This window comes from Bufo bufo, chromosome 9 (genome assembly GCF_905171765.1).
Source record: "Bufo bufo chromosome 9, aBufBuf1.1, whole genome shotgun sequence".
In the NCBI taxonomy this organism is placed as follows: Eukaryota; Metazoa; Chordata; class Amphibia; order Anura; family Bufonidae; genus Bufo; species Bufo bufo.
Genome location: NC_053397.1, coordinates 110,393,172 through 110,411,933, shown reverse-complemented (window position 1 = coordinate 110,411,933; position 18,762 = coordinate 110,393,172). Strand labels below are relative to the sequence as shown.

Here is an 18,762-nt window from a genome sequence, read left to right as displayed (position 1 = left end):
GAACGTTAAGGCCTCGCTTCAGGCTCTGATGGCACAGCGTGCAAAACACTCGGGTCTTGTCGTCAGCACATTGTTTGAAGAAGTGCCATGCCAGGGAACTCCTTGAAGCTGCCTTTGGGGTGCTCGGTCCCAGATGGCGGCGGTCAGTAGCAGGCGGAGTCTCTTGGCGGCGGGTGTTCTGATTTTGCCCACTGCTCCCTCTTTGTCTTTTGCTACGCTGTTGGCTCGGTCTCACCACTGCCTCTTCCTCCGAACTAGGAAAGTCAGTGGCACGACCTTCATTCCATGTGGGGTCTAGGACCTCATCGTCCCCTGCTCCGTCTTCCACCCAGTCTTGATCCCTGACCTCCTGTTCAGTCTGCACACTGCAGAAAGACGCAGCAGTTGGCACCTGTGTTTCGTCATCATCAGAGACGTGCTGAGGTGGTATTCCCATGTCCTCATCATCAGGAAACATAAGTGGTTGTGCATTAGTGCATTCTATCTCTTCCACCCCTGTGGAAGGGCTAGGTGGATGCCCTTGGGAAACCCTGGCAGCAGAGTCTTCAAACAGAATAAGAGACTGCTGCATAACTTGAGGCTCAGACAGTTTCCCTGATATGCATGGGGGTGATGTGACAGACTGATGGGCTTGGTTTTCATGCGCCATCTGTGCGCTTTCTGCAGAAGACTGCGTGGGAGATAATGTGAACGTGCTGGATGCACTGTCGGCCACCCAATTGACTAATGCCTGTACCTGCTCAGGCCTTACCATCCTTAGAACGGCATTGGGCCCCACCAAATATCCCTGTAAATTCTGGCGGCTACTGGGACCTGAGGTAGTTGGTACACTAGGACGTGTGGCTGTGGCAGAACGGCCACGTCCTCTCCCAGCACCAGAGGGTCCACTAAAACCACCACGACCATGTCCACGTCCGCGTCCCTTACTAGATGTTTTCCTCATTGTTACCGTTCACCACAATAAGAAAAATATTATTCGGGCCAATGTATTGAATTAAAATTCAGGCCTTTTTTTACAGACACCTAACACTGTCTGGCTATCTATTTAGGTAACGTATTACACTAATAAAGGCATACCAGTAATGACAGATTTAGCTGAATATAAATGTGAGGCCTATTTTTCAAGCGCTGTGTGACAGGTATACGTTTAATCACAGAATTAGACTTGTATCTGCACTGTAGCGTGTGTGTTAAATTTTTCAGAATGACCCTATCAGCACCTTGAATCTAATATACCCTTTTAGGGATAGATTTAAAGTAGGCCTGATACAGCAGAAACCACTAATTTTGAGAATTGCAAATTTGGGAATTGTTTTTCAACCCAGAACAAAAACTGTGCTTTTACGGTCACTAAAAATAATTTGACCAGCTAAAACAGTACTGATTTGGAGGAATATAAATGTGAGGCCTATTTTTTAGGCGCTGTGTGACAGGTATACGTTTAATCACTGAATTAGACTTGTATCTGCACTGTAGCGTGTGTGTTAAGTTTTTAAGAATGACCCTATCAGCACCTTGAATCTAATATACCCTTTTAGGGATAGATTTAAAGTAGGTCTGATACAGCAGAAACCACTAATTTAGAGAATTGCAAATTTGGGAATTGTTTTTCAACCCAGAACAAAAACTGTGCTTTTACGGTCACTAAAAATAACTTGACCAGCTAAAACAGTACTGATTTGGATGAATATAAATGTGAGGCCTATTTTTTAGGCGCTGTGTGACAGGTATACGTTTAATCACAGAATTAGACTTGTATCTGCACTGTAGCGTGTGCGTTAAGTTTTTCAGAATGACCCTATCAGCACCTTGAATCTAATATACCCTTTTAGGGATAGATTTAAAGTAGGCCTGATACAGCAGAAACCACTAATTTTGAGAATTGCAAATTTGGGAATTGTTTTTCAACCCAGAAAAAAACCTGTGCTTTTACGGTCACTAAAAATAACTTGACCAGCTAAAACAGTACTGATTTGGATGAATATAAATGTCAGGCCTATTTTTTAGGCGCTGGGTGACAGGCTCAACTTGCCCCTGATGTAGTATATGGCCAAAAAATAACCACACTATTGATGGTTAAATGCACTTGATGAAAGCTTGACCCTGATGTAGAATATAGCAAAAAATAATTACACTATTGATGGTTAAATGCACTTGGTGGTAGCTTGTGCTGGCGCACCACAAGCCACAAAATGGCCACCGATATCTCCAGAAAAAAGTGACTGAAAAACGCTCTGGGCAGCCTAAAAACACTGAGCAATTGAATAGAAGCAGTTCAATGATCCACAGCTGTAGATCGATCACTGAATGAAGTCTTTTGGAGGAGTTAATCTGCCTAATCTCGCCCTAACGTCGCAGCTGCAACCTCTCCCTACGCTTGTATCAGCAGAGTGACGTGCAGCGCTACGTGACCCAAGCTTATATAGAGGCTGGGTCACATGCTGCACTGGCCAATCACAGCCATGCCAATAGTAGGCATGGCTGTGATGGCCTCTTGGGGCAAGTAGTATGACGCTTGTTGATTGGCTGCTTTGCAGCCTTTCAAAAAGCGCCAAGAAAGCGCCGAACACCGAACCCGAACCCGGACTTTTACGAAAATGTTCGGGTTCGGGTCATCCCTAAGAGAAGGGTGAAGTTCTTTTTGTAATGGGGGTCGAGAAGGGTGAACACCCAGTAACCCGTGTTATCTAAAATGCATATAACGCCAGGGTCGCTGGAAAGGCAGCCTAACATGAAGTCAGCCATGTGTGCCAGACTACCAACAGGCAAGATGTCGATGTTGACATCAGGATGACTCTCCATCTCCTCATCCTCCTCTTCTGCCCATCCACACTGAACAGTTAACAATTAAAGTTCCATGGGTACTACCCTCTGTAGCAGAAGCAACTGTCTCCAGATCCTCCTCCTCCTCCTCTTCATGGTCCAATTCGCGCTGAGAAGACGAACTGAGGGTGGGCTGGCTATCACCCTGTGTAATGTCCTCCCTCATTTTCTCGTCTGCCACACTGAGAGCATCGTCCTTAAAGGGGTATTCCCATCTTGCTACTTCACCCTTACCTGCAGCCAGCTCTGCTGTTCACTTCCTGGTTTCCTGCTGCTAAGGCTGGACGGGCTTAGGCAGTTTGAGTGAAGGCCGGCCACGCCTCCTTATGACATCACACTGAGAACTCAGTCCTTGCGTGCTGGTTCATGTGGAGAGTATGAGTCATCAGACTGGCAGCCTGCAGTGTCTGTGAGGCCCCTCCCCACTGCTGGGGAATCATCACTCAAAGCGCTGTAGTAAGTGAGCTAACCTGTTCTGCCCTGTAGTCTAATACAGTTTTGCACACAAACCGCATTCTGAGCAGCAAAACAATAATTCCCTACAGCCCAAAAGCATGTTAGCTAGTAGCCAAATGATCTGTCCTTTTGCCTCCCCTAAAATATTACCATCCCCCACCCACCAGCACTGATTCAGATTTGTTTCCATTGCAGCTACAACAGTTGTGTATACACCGTTGACTCCCTGATGTCACGTGCCTGCGCCACCTACTTTATGAATGAAGCAGGCGGCGCAAGCAAGTGACGTCAGTGAGTGACGCTCCGGCCGCCCGGCCTGCCTGCCTGCGTTGTACTGAAGCGGTTAGGATGTAAGGTACTATTAGGAGTGAGGGGGCATGTTTAATAACTTTTAATTGAATAAGACATTTTATATTTGTATACTGTTATGGGCTGGGGGGGTCCGTGGATGGCACTTTTATGGGTAGGGGGGTCTGTGGATGGCACATATATAACAGTGCCACCCACAGATCCCCCTCTAACAGTGCCATCCACAGATCCCCCCTGTAACAGTGCCAGCCACAGATCCCCCTGTAACAGTGCAAGCCACAGATCCCCCCATAACAGTGTCCGTCACAGATCACACCATAACAGTGTCCGTCATCCACAGATCCCTCCATAACAGTGTCCGTCATCCACAGATCCCCCCATAACAGTGTCCGTCATCCACAGATCCCCCATAACAGTGTCCGTCATCCACAGATCCCCCCCATAACAGTGTCCGTCATTCACAGATCCCCCCCATAACAGTGTCCATCATCCACAGATCCCCCCATAACAGTGTCCGTCATCCACAGATCCCCCATAACAGTGTCCGTCATCCACAGATCCCCAGTAATAGTGCCATCCACAGACCACCATTAGTTCCAAACCCACCAAAAGCACACCTTTTAGTTAAAAATATTTATTTTCTTATTTTCCTCCCCAAAAACCTAGGTGCGTCTTATGGGCCGGTGCGTCTTATAGCGTGAAAAATACGGGATTTGTTTCACTTTAGCCCAATAATAGCAATTTTGAAGCAAAAAAAATCATATTTTAGTGTTTCCATTGTCTGAGAGTGATAGCTTTTTTTTATTTTTTGAACGATTGGCTTAGGTAGGATCTCATTTTTAGTGGGATGAGATGGCAGTTTGAATGGTACTATTTATGGGTATTTTTTTACGGTGTTCATCTGAGGGGTTAGGTCATGTGGTATTTTTATAGAGCAGGTTTTTACGGACGCGGCAATACCTAATATGTATACTTTATTTTATTTGTTTCATTTTATAACAATAATAGTAGTTTTGAAAAAAATATATATTTTAGTGTCTCCATTGTCTGAGAGCCATAGCTTTTTTATTTTTTGACCTATTGTCTTATGTAGGGGCTCATGTTTTGTGGGATGAGATGATGGATTTTGGGGTGCATACCGCTTTTTGATCGCTTGGTATTGCACTTTTTGTGATGTAAGGTGACAAAAAATGGCTATTTTACAACGTTTTTATAATTAGGTCATGTGATATTTTTATAGAGCTGGTTCTTACGGACAAGGCGATACCTAATATGTATACTTTTTGTTTTGTTTATTTTACTTTAACAGAATAAAAGCATTTTAGAAGAAAAAAAAATCTCCATAGTCAGCGCCATATTCTTTTTTTTTTTTGGGCGATAGTCTCATGTAGGGGCTCATTTTTTGCGGGATGAGGTGACGGTTTAGTGGTACCATTTTGGCGTACATACGACTATTTTGATCACTTTTATTACCTTTTATGGGAAGTGAGGTGGGCAAAATTTCAGTTTCATCATTTTCTTTTTTATGGCGTTAACCGGGCGGGGAAAGTAACATGACCATTTCATAGATCAGGTCATTACGGACGCGGTGATATCAAACATGTGTAGTGTACTTTGTTTTTTGTTTTGTTTTTAATCAGTGATAAATGTGCGGCAATAAGAAGAAATTCATTTTTTTTTTTTTACTTTTTTTCACTTGGTTTTTGAAGATCTAGTGAGTTTGATCCCTATCTAATACACTAAAGTACACTATATAGTGTACTTTAGTGTATTGTGACTTTACACACAAGCGGATCAAGCTGCTGCTGCCTTTAGCAGCTGCTGCTGCCCCCTCCCTCTGTGATCCCGTCAAGTATCAGGTGGCTGCAAAGGCACAGCAGCCCCCGATGGGAGAGGGAGGGAGCGCTCTCCCTGTTAACCCCTTCCATACAGCGATCCCTTTGGACCACAGCATGGAAGGGGTTAAACGGCTGACACACAGATGTCTGCCATTTCAAGCAGAGTGTCACCTGTGTGCTGACACTCTGCTAACTCTCGGCCATCCTGAAAATGAAAGAGGGAGGGAGAGAGAGGGGGGGCGGGGGATCTCCCGCCGAAGCGGGGCAAAAATAAACCGGCACATTGACAGCTGCAGGCAGGGGATTGCACGCCCACCTGCTAAAAAAATAAAAGGGCACATTGAGGGCTGCGGGGGGTGGGGGGGCAGCACGGCTCTATGGCAGTGAGGAAAGACAATATGCGCATGTACGGCAGCATGCCCGTACTCGTCTGAATTGTCGACTGCCTGGGTGAAAAGGTAGAGCGGTCTGCGCAAGTGCAGCCAATAGATGCAGCCCTGGAGCGGTGTCCGTATCTATGGGAATCCAGATGTCAACAATGGGGTAAGAGGGAAGGGGTTATTTCAAAATGGGTGCATTTTAAATATTAAAAGCCAATTGGAAAAATTATCTAGGGCATTAGTGTTAACTTATTAAATATGATCTTACAGATGGGAATACCCCTTTAATTGTGAGCAGCGATCATTTCAGTAGACACAGCAGTGGGATGGTTACGCTGATAATAGCGTTATCGCCACTAACCATCTGTGTGGATTCATCAAAGTTTTTTAAAACTTCATAGAGGTCTGACATCAATGCCCACTCCTCGCTTGTGAATAGTGTCAGTTGACTCGAAAGGTGATGACCATGTTGCAGCTGGTATTCCACAACTGCCCTCTGCTGCTCACAAAGCCAGGCCAACATGTAGAACGTGGAGTTACAGCCCGTGCTCACATTGTGCAACAGTCGGCGAGCTGGAAGCCGCAAGCGCTGCTGCAGCGTTGACAGACCGGCTGAAGCTGTGGACGACTTGCGGAAATGGGCACACACGCGCCTTCACTAGTAGCTCTTTGGTCGATTTTGATAAACTGCTGACCCACTAAGTTTAAGACGTGGGCTAGGCATGGTATGTGTGTCAGGTTGCTGAGCTCCAAAGCCGATACCAAGTTTTGGCCATTGTCAGACACAACCATGCCTCGGTCTGGTCCTTTATACCCTGCCACAGCTCTGCAATGGTGTGCTGTTTGTCCCCTAAGCAGATCAGCTTCAGCACGGCCTGTTGACGCTTACCCACAGCAGTGCTACACTGCTTCCAGCTAGCGACTGATGACTGACTGCTGCTGGAGGTGAAAGTGGAGGAGGAGGCGGCGGAGGAGAAGTGGGGGTTGGAGCCAGTAATATAGCTGCTGGCGGAGACCCTGATGGACATAGGTCCCGCAATTCTGGGTGTGGGTAGCACCGGTACCATCCCAGGGTACCACTCACTGCCGGCCTCCACAACATTCACCCAGTGTGCGGTCAGGAAAATGTAGCATCCCTGGCCACCAGCACATGTCAATGTGTCCGTGGTTAAGTGGACCTTCCCAGTAACTGCGTAGGTCAGGGCACGGGTGATGTTCTGGGACACATGCTATTACCCCAACTCCCCTGACGAAGCAGCATCGCGGCGAAACATGTCGGGTGGGGTAGTGACAATCTACAATTTTTAGACAGATTGCAGTATAGGGCAAGATCCACAACCAGTAGGGTCGCAATCATTGTCCAGCTCAATACATAACCACCTCTTAAATAGAATGTAGAGCGAGCGACAGCGTCCCGAAACAGACATAAATTAACTGACTTAGCCCAAAACTGAGAAACCTTGTAGTATCGGTTTCTCTGAGTATTTTTGTTTTAAAAGTAAATAATAAATGTCAAAGTTTATCATATAGATAGGACCCCTAAAAGGAGTTTTTGGTCAGGTGACCGTGGTTTGATTAAAGCTAGTTGCTCTTGCGCATCTTATATCTCTCACAGGCCTTTCTTCTAAGGATTTTAAGACGTAAGATGCTGTTACTGGATTACATGCTATCTGTGCTTCCTTACTGATGAACTCAGAGAACTCTTTAAAACTTGGGAAGTCATTACCGTACCTAGATCTAACTGTTCAGTCACATAGCAATTCCATCTAGAAGCCATTTCTTCAGGTAGCTTAGTTAGCATCCTGTGGTTTTCTAGATAATCGTTCAGTACTTCTAGTCCTCGTACATGTGGGATGGCATTGCTGCATGCTTGCAGGAAGTCACCATACTTTTGGAGTTTGAAGTGTTCTTTAGGACCTATTTTAGGCCATTTATTCAGTTTCTCTCTAAAGGCTCTTTGTACCATATCTTGCATTCAATTTTTCCCAAGCTTGCTTGTAGGCTTCTTCATCTTTTCTATAGAAGTTACCTTCAGGAACTTCCTTGGCTTCTCCACCAACATATCTCTGAAGGTATCAGTACCAAAAAGAATATATGGATACTCACTAAATCACATAAAATAATATTCCAACACAAGATATAATCAGACCATACAAAATTTTATTATAATCACTGTAATACGCATGATTGACAAAACACAGGGTTAAAAACAAAATTAAAAAACACTAGGGCTGGTGGTGCATGATTGGTGGACTGAAAAGATAATAAAGTGGACTGGTGGTGCTTGTATTTTGCTGTAGACTACCGGTATATTGCGGTCAGTATAATTTGTAACTATGTCTCCCTCCCTTTTTTTGATAGATGTTACCAACCTTTGGTGATTAATATTAAGCAGTATTGGCTATTCACCTATTTGATACTGTATGCATTCATGCTCAGTGTGTGCCACAACGGTGATGCTGGTGATATTTTGTTCAATGTACAAACTAGGGATCGACTGATATTGATTTTTTAGGGCCGATACCGATAATCTGTGAACTTTCAGGCCGATAGCCGATAATTTATACCGATATTCTATGAATTTTCAATTTAAAAAAAAATAAAAATTCCTACACAAATCTGCAGAAAATGAATGTTTATTGTTAACGTGTATTTTTTTTGTTGCAAATCTTTCTTTTTCATTTATAATTAATATTTTGGTGTTTTTTGTTTTTTTTACTGTTTTTTTTTTTTACTAACTATTAGCCCCCTTAGGGACCCTTGTCCTATTCACCTATTCATAGATCTCTATCAGGGTGAATAGGACTTCACACTGTCCCTGCTGCTCTGTGCTTTCTGAACACAGCAGCAAGGTAGCTCACTATAGTAGCCAGGGCTTCAATAGCATCCTGGCTGCCATTGTAACCGATCGGAGCCCCAGGCTTACACTGCTGGGGCTCCGATCGGAACTTCCACTGAGGAGGAGGGGAGAGGGGATCCTGTGGCCACTTCCACCAATGATTAATACTGGGGGGCTTGGGTGGGGCGGATGCACTGCACCACCAATGATTGCGGTAATACTGGGATTGGGGGGGGCGCACTGCGCCACCAATGAAGATACCTCTCACATGAATTAATATACAGGAGGCGGGAGCTGGCTGCAGAATCACATAGCTGGCTGTGATTCTGCAGCCAGCTCCCGCCTCCTGTATATGAATTCATGAGAGAGGTATCTTCATTGGTGGCACAGCCCCTCCCCTCCTCTTGTCCTCCCTCCCCTCAATGGTGGCAGCGGCAGCAGCAGCACAGGGGGAGGGAGACACTGCTTCCTTCTCCCCTGTGCTGCTGAGGGAACACAGAGAGCGCTGTCAGCAGCGCGATCCGTGTTCCCAATTCGTTATCGGAATATCGGCAAAATAGATGCCGATACCGATAACGCTCAAAATCCTGAATATCGGCCAATAATATCGGTAAAACCGATAATCGGTCCATCCCTAGTACAAACCCTTTTTTGGGTCTATCAATTTTGTAGTTGGTTGCTGTTGGCGCAACCTACCTATTTATGTATTCTTGTTGCTGTCCGCATATTTGCACTTGCACCTTATTATCTTTTCAGTCCACCAATCATGTACCACCAGCCCTAGTGTTCTTTAATTTTGTTTTTAACCCTGTGTTTTGTCAATCATGTGTATTACAGTGATTATAATAAAATTTTGTATGGTATGATTATATCTTGTGTTGGTATATTATTTTATGTGATTTAGTGAGTATTCATATATTCTTTTTGGTACTGATAATTTGACTATATATGGGTTGGATATATTTATATGGGAATTAGTTTTGGTGTTTTATCTCTAAAGGTAGAATAACTTGTCAACTGGACTGAAGCAATGATGCTCAATGATCATCTCAAAACTTGCCATCCACTCTATGAACTTCAGTACGTCTCCCGAAAATACAGCAGGTTCTGGGACGGGAAATCTAGCTAGGACTGTTCTCTGTGGTCTTGATGGGACAATGGTTGTAACATTCTCCTGAGCATTGCCGTGGCATCTAGGAATAGAATGATACGGTTCTATTTTCTCACTTAGTTCTGAATTAGGTGAGTCCCTTTCTTCATCTTTTCCGGTAGAGATAGAGGGTAAATTCCCACACCTTTTTCCTAACACTGGACTAGGCCTATCTTAGTTTTTTTGAGCAGGGATGGAAGGATAATGACTTATTTCCTCACTACAAGCTGGAGATTTGCTTCCATTCTCCTAGGCGTATGAAGGAAAGTAGGAGTCTGTTTCTTCACTTAGTGCAGATTTGAACCTATGACTACTCTGACTCATATCCTCCTCATGTACTCTGAGTCTTCTATGATCTTAACTTCTTTTTGCCGTTCCAGACTTTTCAATTCAGCTTCTATTTGATGGCGCTGTGCCTACATTTCAGCTTCCATCAGATGGCGTTGTGCATCCTTTTCAGCTTCCTTTTCAGCTATCAGTTGGCGCTGCGCCTGGATGGCAGCCTCCATCTCAATCTCAATGCTCTCTTGACAGCAAGTTGTTCAGCTAATTCCTTTGTTTTGGCTGAAGTATTTGAGGACTCTGATATGTGGGTGGCACTTCTGCTAGCGAAGGAAGTCACATTTGAGATTGTGCTACCACCTAAGAACCTACATGTGGTGTGTTTCTGTAAACCGCAGAATCAGGGTAATAAATATTGAGTTTTGTTTGGCTGTTAACCTTCGTTGCGTTAAAGAAAAAAATGGATAAAAATTGAAAATCTGCCCAAAAAGTTACATTTAAAAATTTGATCTCCATTTTCCTTTAAATCTTATGAACCACCTAAAGTTTGTAAAAATCTGTTTTCAGTAACTTGAGGGGTGTAGTTTCTACAATGGGGTCATATATGGGGGTATCCATTATCTAAGCCCCACAAAGTGACTTCAGACCTGAACTGGTCCTTAAAAAGTGGGTTTTGGCAATTTTATAAAAAATTGTAAGAATTGTTTCTAAAATTCTAAGCCTTCTAACGTCCTTAGAAAATAAAATGACATTTCCAAAATGAAAAGTAGACATATCGGGAATGTTAAGTAATAAATATTTTTTGAGGTAGAGAAATATAAATTTTGAAAATTGCAAATTTTTCAAGATTTTGGGTAAATTTGGGATTTTTCATAAATAAAGGTGAAATATATTGACTCAAATTTATGACTATCATGAAGTACAATGTGTCACGAGAAAAAAATCTCTGAATGACTTGGATAAGTAAAAGCGTTCCAAACTGTTACCACATAAAGTGACATATGTCAGATTTGCAAAATTAGGCCTGGTCAGGAAGGGGGAAAATGGCCCGGATGTGAACTGGTTAATAGTACAGTCGTGGCCAAAAGTTTTGAGAATTACATAAATATTGGAAATTGGAAAAGTTGCTGCTTAAGTTTTTATAATAGCAATTTGCATATACTCCAGAATGTTATGAAGAGTGATCAGATGACTTGCATAGTCCTTCTTTGCCATGAAAATTAACTTAATACCAAAAAAAACCTTTCCACTGCATTTCATTGCTGTCATTAAAGGACCTGCTGAGATCATTTCAGTAATCGTCTTGTTAACTCAGGTGAGAATGTTGACGAGCACAAGGCTGGAGATCATTATGTCAGGCTGATTGGGTTAAAATGGCAGACTTGACATGTTAAAAGGAGGGTGATGCTTGAAATCATTGTTCTTCCATTGTTAACCATGGTGATCTGCAAAGAAACGCGTGCAGCCATCATTGCGTTGCATAAAAATGGCTTCACAGGCAAGGATATTGTGGCTACTAAGATTGCACCTCAATCAACAATTTATAGGATCATCAAGAACTTCAAGGAAAGAGGTTCAATTCTTGTTAAGAAGGCTTCAGGGCGTCCAAGAAAGTCCAGCAAGCGCCAGGATCGTCTCCTAAAGAGGATTCAGCTGCGGGATTGGAGTGCCACCAGTGCAGAGCTTGCTCAGGAATGGCAGAAGGCAGGTGTGAGCGCATCTGCACGCACAGTGAGGCGAAGACTTTTGGAAGATGGCCTGGTGTCAAGAAGGCCAGCAAAGAAGCCACTTCTCTCCAAAAAAACATCAGGGACAGATTGATCTTCTGCAGATGTATGGTGAATGGACTGCTAAGGACTGGGGCAAAGTCATATTCTCCGATGAAGCCTTTTTCCGATTGTTTGGGGCATCTGGAAAAAGGCTTGTCCGGTGAAGAAAAGGTGAGCACTACCATCAGTCCTGTGTCATGCCAACAGTAAAGCATCCTGAGACCATTCATGTGTGGGGTTGCTTCTCATCCAAGGGAGTGGGCTCACTCACAATTTTGCCCAAAAACACAGCCATGAATAAAGAATGGAATCAAAACACCCTCCAACAGCAACTTCTTCCAACAATCCAACAAAAGTTTGGTGAAGAACAATGCATGGAGCACCGTGCCATAAGGCAAAAGTGATAACTAAGTGGCTCGGGGACCAAAACATTGACATTTTGGGTCCATGGCCTGGAAACTCCCCAGATCTTAATCCCATTGAGAACTTGTGGTCAATCCTCAAGAGGCGGGTGGACAAACAAAAACCCACCAATTCTGACAAACTGCAAGAAGTGATTATGAAAGAATGAGTTGCTATCAGTCAGGAATTGGCCCAGAAGTTGATTGAGAGCATGCCCAGTTGAATTGCAGAGGTCCTGAAAAAGAAGGGCCAACACTGCAAATACTGACTCTTTGCATAAATGTCATGTAATTGTTGATAAAAGCCTTTGAAACGTATGAAGTGCGTGTAATTATATTTCACTACATCAGAGAAACAACTGAAACAAAGATCTAAAAGCAGTTTAGCAGCAAACTTTGTGAAAACTAATATTTTTGTCATTCTCAAAACTTTTGGCCACGACTGTATATATGAAAAGAAAAAAAATGCACACTGTGCAGCATAAAGATTGCATAGTGGTTTTAGGATATTGCATGAAATATTTGTCTATGAAGCCTAAATGCCATGTGATGCCAACTTTGGTCGCAAGTAGCACACAACTATAGACCACTATGCAAATCCCGTGTGACAGCGACTTTCAAGAAACCTTTCTGCTATTATTATTTTATTTTTTTACAGCCAAATCACAGTTCTATACCTATACCAGGTTGCCCTGCCAGTCTTCATTAAATACCAAATAAATATAGTTGAGCGGACACCTGGATGTTCGGATTCGGCAGGTTCGGCCGAACTTGAAAAAAAAAATTGTGTTCGGGACCCAAACTTGACCCCGAACCCCATTGAAGTCAATGGGGACCCGAACTTATGAGCACTAAAAGGGCTGTAAAAATGTCATGGAAAGAGCTAGAGGGCTGCAAAAGGCAGCAAAATGTGCTTAAGAGCATGGCAAATGCTCTGCAAACAAATGTGGATAGGGAAATGAATTAAAAAAACATAAAAGACCTTAAAAAAATAAAAATTAGGAATGATGTAGGAGGAAGAGGTTGAGGAGGCGGTGAATGGGTGGATGTGGCCGTGTAGGCTCACGTGGCGGTCTAGGTGGAAGCAGCGGCGAAGGAGGAATACGTAGGTAGCCAACACAGATGTGGGTTATTTTTCATTTTTACATAGGGGTATCCCCCAAAATATTGGGACATATATAAAAAAAAAAAAAAGGAATAAGTGCACTTGAGTACAAGGATGGATGGTTGAGGGTGTTAGAACTGTCTATTCTGCACAAGGTACAGACAAGTCCTGAGGGATCCAAGCCTGGTTCATTTTAATGAACGTGAGCTTGTCCACGTCGGCTGTGGACAGGCGGCTGTGTCTGTCTGTAATGACGCCTCCTGCCGTGCTAAATACACGTTCAGAGAGTACACTGGCTGCAGGGCAGGCCAGCACCTCCAAGGCATACAGGGCAAGCTCTGGCCATGTGGACAATTTGGAGACCCAGAAGTTGAATGGGGCAGAACCATCAGTCAGTACATGTAGTCGTGTGCACAGGTACTGTTCCACCATGTTGTTCAAATGCTGCCTCCTGCTAACACGCTCCATATCAGCAGTTGGGGCTGGTTGTTGCGGCGAGGTGACAAAGCTTTTCCATATGTCGGCCATGCTTACCCTGTCTTCTGAGGTGGTGGCGTTGACACAGCTGCGTTGGTGACCTCTTCCTCCTCTCCTTAGAACGGCATTAGGCCCGACCAAATATCGCTGTAGACTCTGGCGGCTACTGGGACCTGAGGTAGTAGGTTTAGTAGGATGTGTAGCTGTGGCAGAACGGCCACGTCCTCTCCCTGCACCAGAGGCTCCACCAACACCACCACCACGACCATGACCGTGTCCCTTATTAGATGTTTGCCTCATAGTTAGCGTTTACAAAGCAAAGTAAAAAGTGGTTAAGTCTGTTAAAAATAATTAACCGCCAATAAAAACCCTGATGTAGGGTATTGCACTCAATTATATTTTTTTAAACTCTATATGACAGCGGTATTTGTGGCCTAAATGTGACACTCACTTATGCACGTCTTATCCCAGATGTGCAGTATGTTAGAGGGTTTTTTCACCCCAGTAACCAAAAAGCTGTATTTCTGGCCTAATTGTGACAGTCACTTATGCTTATCTAATCCTAGATGTGCAGTATATTAGAGGGTTTTTTCACCCCAGTAACCAAAAAGCCATATTTCTGGCCTAAATTTGACAGTCACTTATGCACGTCTTATCCCAGATGTACAGTATATTAGAGGGTTTTTTCACCCCAGTTACCAAAAAGCCGTATTTCTGGCTTAAATGTGACACTCACTTATGCACGTCTTATCACAGATGTGCAGTATGTTAGAAGGTTTTTTCACCCCAGTAACCAAAAAGCCGTATTTCTGGCCTAAATGTGACAGTCACTTATGCACGTGTAATCCCAGATGTGCAATATATTAGAGGCTTTTTTCACCACAGTATGCCAAAGCCATATTTCTGGCCTAAATGTGACAATCACTTATGCATGTGTAATCCCAGATGTGCAGTATATCAGAGGCTTTTTTCACCACAGTATGCCAAAGCCGTATTTCTGGCCTAAATGTGACACTCACTTATGCACGTGTAATGCCAGATGTGCAGTATATTAGAGGCTTTTTTCACCCCAGTATGCCAAAGCCGTATTTCTGGCCTAAATGTGACAATCACTTATGCACGTGCAATCCCAGATGTGCAATATATTTAACGGATGTATTTATTTAACCCCAGTAAGCAAAAAGCTGTATTTATGGACTTGCAGACATGCAGATAGCCTGTGCTGGTGCACTATCGTTGCATAAAATGGCTGCCGATCATGTATTGATATTGACTAACTGAAGAAAAAAAAGTTTGTTTTCAGTAGTAGTTGGCTCTGGGCTGGTTTAAAAAAATTGTGCACTGCACCCACAAAACACATTTGCTGTAGATGGCTGAGTACAAAAAACAGTTCTTTATAAGATTTCTCCCTGATCTCTCCCTCACAGCAGCTGCAGCCTCTCCCTACACTATTCCGAGCAGAGTGACGGGCGGCGCTACGTGACTCCATCTTAAATAGAGTCTGGGTCACATGCTGCAGTTGGCCAATCACAGCCATGCCAATGGCCTTTTGGGGCAAGTAGTATGACGCTTGTTGATTGGCTGCTTTGCAGCCTTTCAAAAAGCGCCATAAAAATCGCCGAACACCGAACCCGAACCCGAACTTTTACGTAAATGTTCGGGTCCGGGTGCCAAAAACCCTAAAGTTCGGTACGAACCCGAACTTTACAGTTCGGGTTCGCTCAACTCTACAAATAAATACTCCGGCAATAAACTCTGTGGTGATATTTATAGAAACTATTGGAATTTTTTTTTGCAATCACCCATAGTAGCCAATTCGATTCCATCCTTAATGTCTGCTAATGGCAACTGCTGCACCTTTCTTCAACTAGTTCTAATATGTATGGCCTATTTCTAATATATTTTTATTATTTTTCTAGGATTGTCTAAACTTCCTTCATCAAAATGTATGCTTAAGGAAACATCCATGACTAAGAGAGAAATGGCTTCAAGGTAAGTAAGCCATTAGTTAATATACCAATCGACTATTTGGTTTGAAGGTCTCAGTGTCAGCTTGTATTATTTAAAGGGGCCACAGCATAATGCATGTTACACATGAGTATTGCTATATAGAGAAATATAGACATTTTGCAGCTCCTTCTACACTATTCTGGAGCTATGATCCAGGCTAGATCCAATTTGCAACATGAGCCTGTTATGTTGTTTTATAGCAAAATCAGAGGCAGTTGCAATCACAGCATTAGGTCTCTTTCACACGAGCGAGTTTTCCGTGCGGGTGCAACAGTTGACATGAACACATAGCTCCCGGACTGAATCCTGACCCATTCATTTCAATGGGTCTGTGCACATGAGTTTTTTATTTTCACGCATCAGTTCTGCATTGCGTGAAAAACGCAGCATGTTTTATATTCTGTGTTTTTCACGCAGCCCTGACCCCATTGAAGTGAATGGGGCTTTAGTGAAAAATGCATTTCATCCGGAGGCAAGTGCGGATTAGTGATGAGCGGCAGGGGTCATATTCGAATTCGCAATATTTCGCGAATATTTTGTAGAATATTCGTCGAATATTCGCGAATTCGAATATTCGTTAGGAGTAGTGTTGATTGCAAATTTTCATAATCCGAATTTTTGTAATGAAATTTTTCAAAATGCTAATTTTCGTAATGAGAATCAATGAAATCGTGAAAACTCAGATCCGATGGTATATTCTAACCCCCAGGTGTTCCCATGGTGACGGGGACGCTTGTCGGGGAGGAGTATGCCAAAGTGGAACAACTGTACAGATTTTTTTTTTAAAAGACAAATATTCTAAAAAACTAATATATTTATTTTTTAGAATATTCTGAATATTCTAAAACAAGAATATATAGCAATATAGCAAATATTCGAAAAAAACTAAACGAATGTAGAACAATTTAGGTAATATAGTGCTATAATCTTTTTTTTTTAATAGTTGTAATTTTTTTCCAATCTGAACTTCAGATGAAGACAAAGAAGATTAGAGCACTATATTAGCTAAATTGCTCTATATTTGTTTTTTTCCCCGAATATTTGCTATATTGCTATATATTTGTCTTTTAGAATATTCGTAATATTCTAAAACAAGAATATATAGCAATATAGCGAATTATTATATTACAAAAATTTGCATTACGAAAATTCTAATTTAAAAAATTTGCATTATGAAAATTCACAATCAACACTACTCCTAAAGCCAAAGATATTGCAGCCTTCTCATTGGCCCACAAGCTAGAAGCAGGAAGGGATCATGTGTACTGATTAAAAAAAAATCTTGAATATTCGAAATTACGAATATATATCACTATATTCTAAATATTCGCGAATTCTCGAAGTGCCGATATTCTCAAGAAAGAAATCGCAATTCGAATATTCGTGATCAACACTAGTGCGGATGCAATGCGTTTTTTACTGATGGTTGTTTGTAAACCTTCAGTTCTTTTTCACGTGCGTGAAAAACGCATCAAAACGTATTACACCTGCGTGGAAGAAACTGAACAACTGAACGCAATTGCAGACAAAACTGACTGAACTTGCTTGCAAAATGGTGCGAATTTCCCTGAACGCATCCAGACCTGAACTGTCACGCTCATGTGAAAGGGGCCTTATATCACCTCCGTCTATGAACAATCATTGTTGTTTCTTCTTCCAGGTATGTGGAGAGCCCAAGACACACAATTCAAGTTGACTTTTTGGAATATATGGATGAAATTGCTTCTCAGTTCGGTGCCAAGCCCAGCATTCTACAGTATTGGATTACAGACCCTAAACTTGCTTCAGAATTGTTTTTTGGGCCCTGTACCCCTTACCAATATCGCTTGATAGGGCCTAATAAATGGTCAGGAGCCAGGAAAGCCATTTTAACTCAAAGAGAGCGCATTATTAAACCAACTAAGACCCGCATTTGCACTCAGGAAATGAATGAGAGCAAATCTCCCATAACATTCCTTCTGAAATTAGCAGCCATCTTTGCTATCTTGGCAGCTGCTTATTGTGCTTATGTTTAAGGTGCGTCTCTTGTCTGAATGTTCAACATTTCACAATAGAAATTTCTTCTCATGAGGAGTTTAGACATGTAGCACCACTGCTTTTTAGAAATGGCTGTAATCACTAATGGTTCCTAATCACTATACGATATAATTGTGACATTCATCGGCTTAATATAAGGCCTCATGCACACAACCGTTTTTTTTTGCGGTCCGCAAAAACGGGTTCCGTTTTTCCGTGATCCGTGACCGTTTTTTCGTCCGTGGGTCTTCCTTGATTTTTGGAGGATCCACGGACATGAAAAAAAAGTCGTTTTGGTGTCCGCCTGGCCGTGCGGAGCCAAACGGATCCGTCCTGACTTACAATGCAAGTCAATAGGGACGGATCCGTTTGACGTTGATACAATATGGTGCAATTTCAAACGGATCCGTCCCCCATTGACTTTCAATGTAAAGTCAGGAGTTAATATATCATAGGATCAGAGTTTTCTCCAATCCGATGGTATATTTTAACTTGAAGCGTCCCCATCACCATGGGAACGCCTCTATGTTAGAATATACCATCGGATTTGAGTTACATCGTGAAACTCAGATCCGACAGTATATTCTAACACAGAGGCATTCCCATAGTGATGGGGACGCTTCTAGTTAGAATATACTACTAACTGTGTACATGACTGCCCCCTGCTGCCTGGCAGCACCCGATCTCTTACAGGGGGCTGTGATCAGCACAATTAACCCTTCAGGTGCCGCACCTGAAGGGGTTAATTGTGTGTATCATAGCCCCCTGTAAGAGATCAGGGGCTGCCAGGCAGCAGGGGGCAGACCCCCCTCCCTCCCCAGTTTGAATATCATTGGTGGCCAGTGTGCGGCCCCCCCCGGCCCCCCTCCCCCCCTCTATTGTAATATCAGTGGTGGCCTGTGTGCGG

The 18,762-nt window shown here is 43.0% G+C and overlaps 1 protein-coding gene across 1 annotated transcript in view; it reads left to right on the top strand.

Annotated features, from left to right (window-relative positions):
• LOC120978991 (flavin-containing monooxygenase 5-like) overlaps positions 1–18,009 on the top strand; it is a 272,169-nt gene extending 254,160 nt beyond the window's left edge. The window contains exons 7-8 of the mRNA XM_040407476.1: positions 15,749–15,821; positions 17,500–18,009. Coding sequence (XP_040263410.1) covers positions 15,749–15,821; positions 17,500–17,854 — 428 coding nt within the window. The 3' untranslated portion in view covers positions 17,855–18,009. The remainder of the gene's footprint in view (positions 1–15,748; positions 15,822–17,499) is intronic.
• The last annotated feature ends 753 nt before the right edge of the window (positions 18,010–18,762 follow it).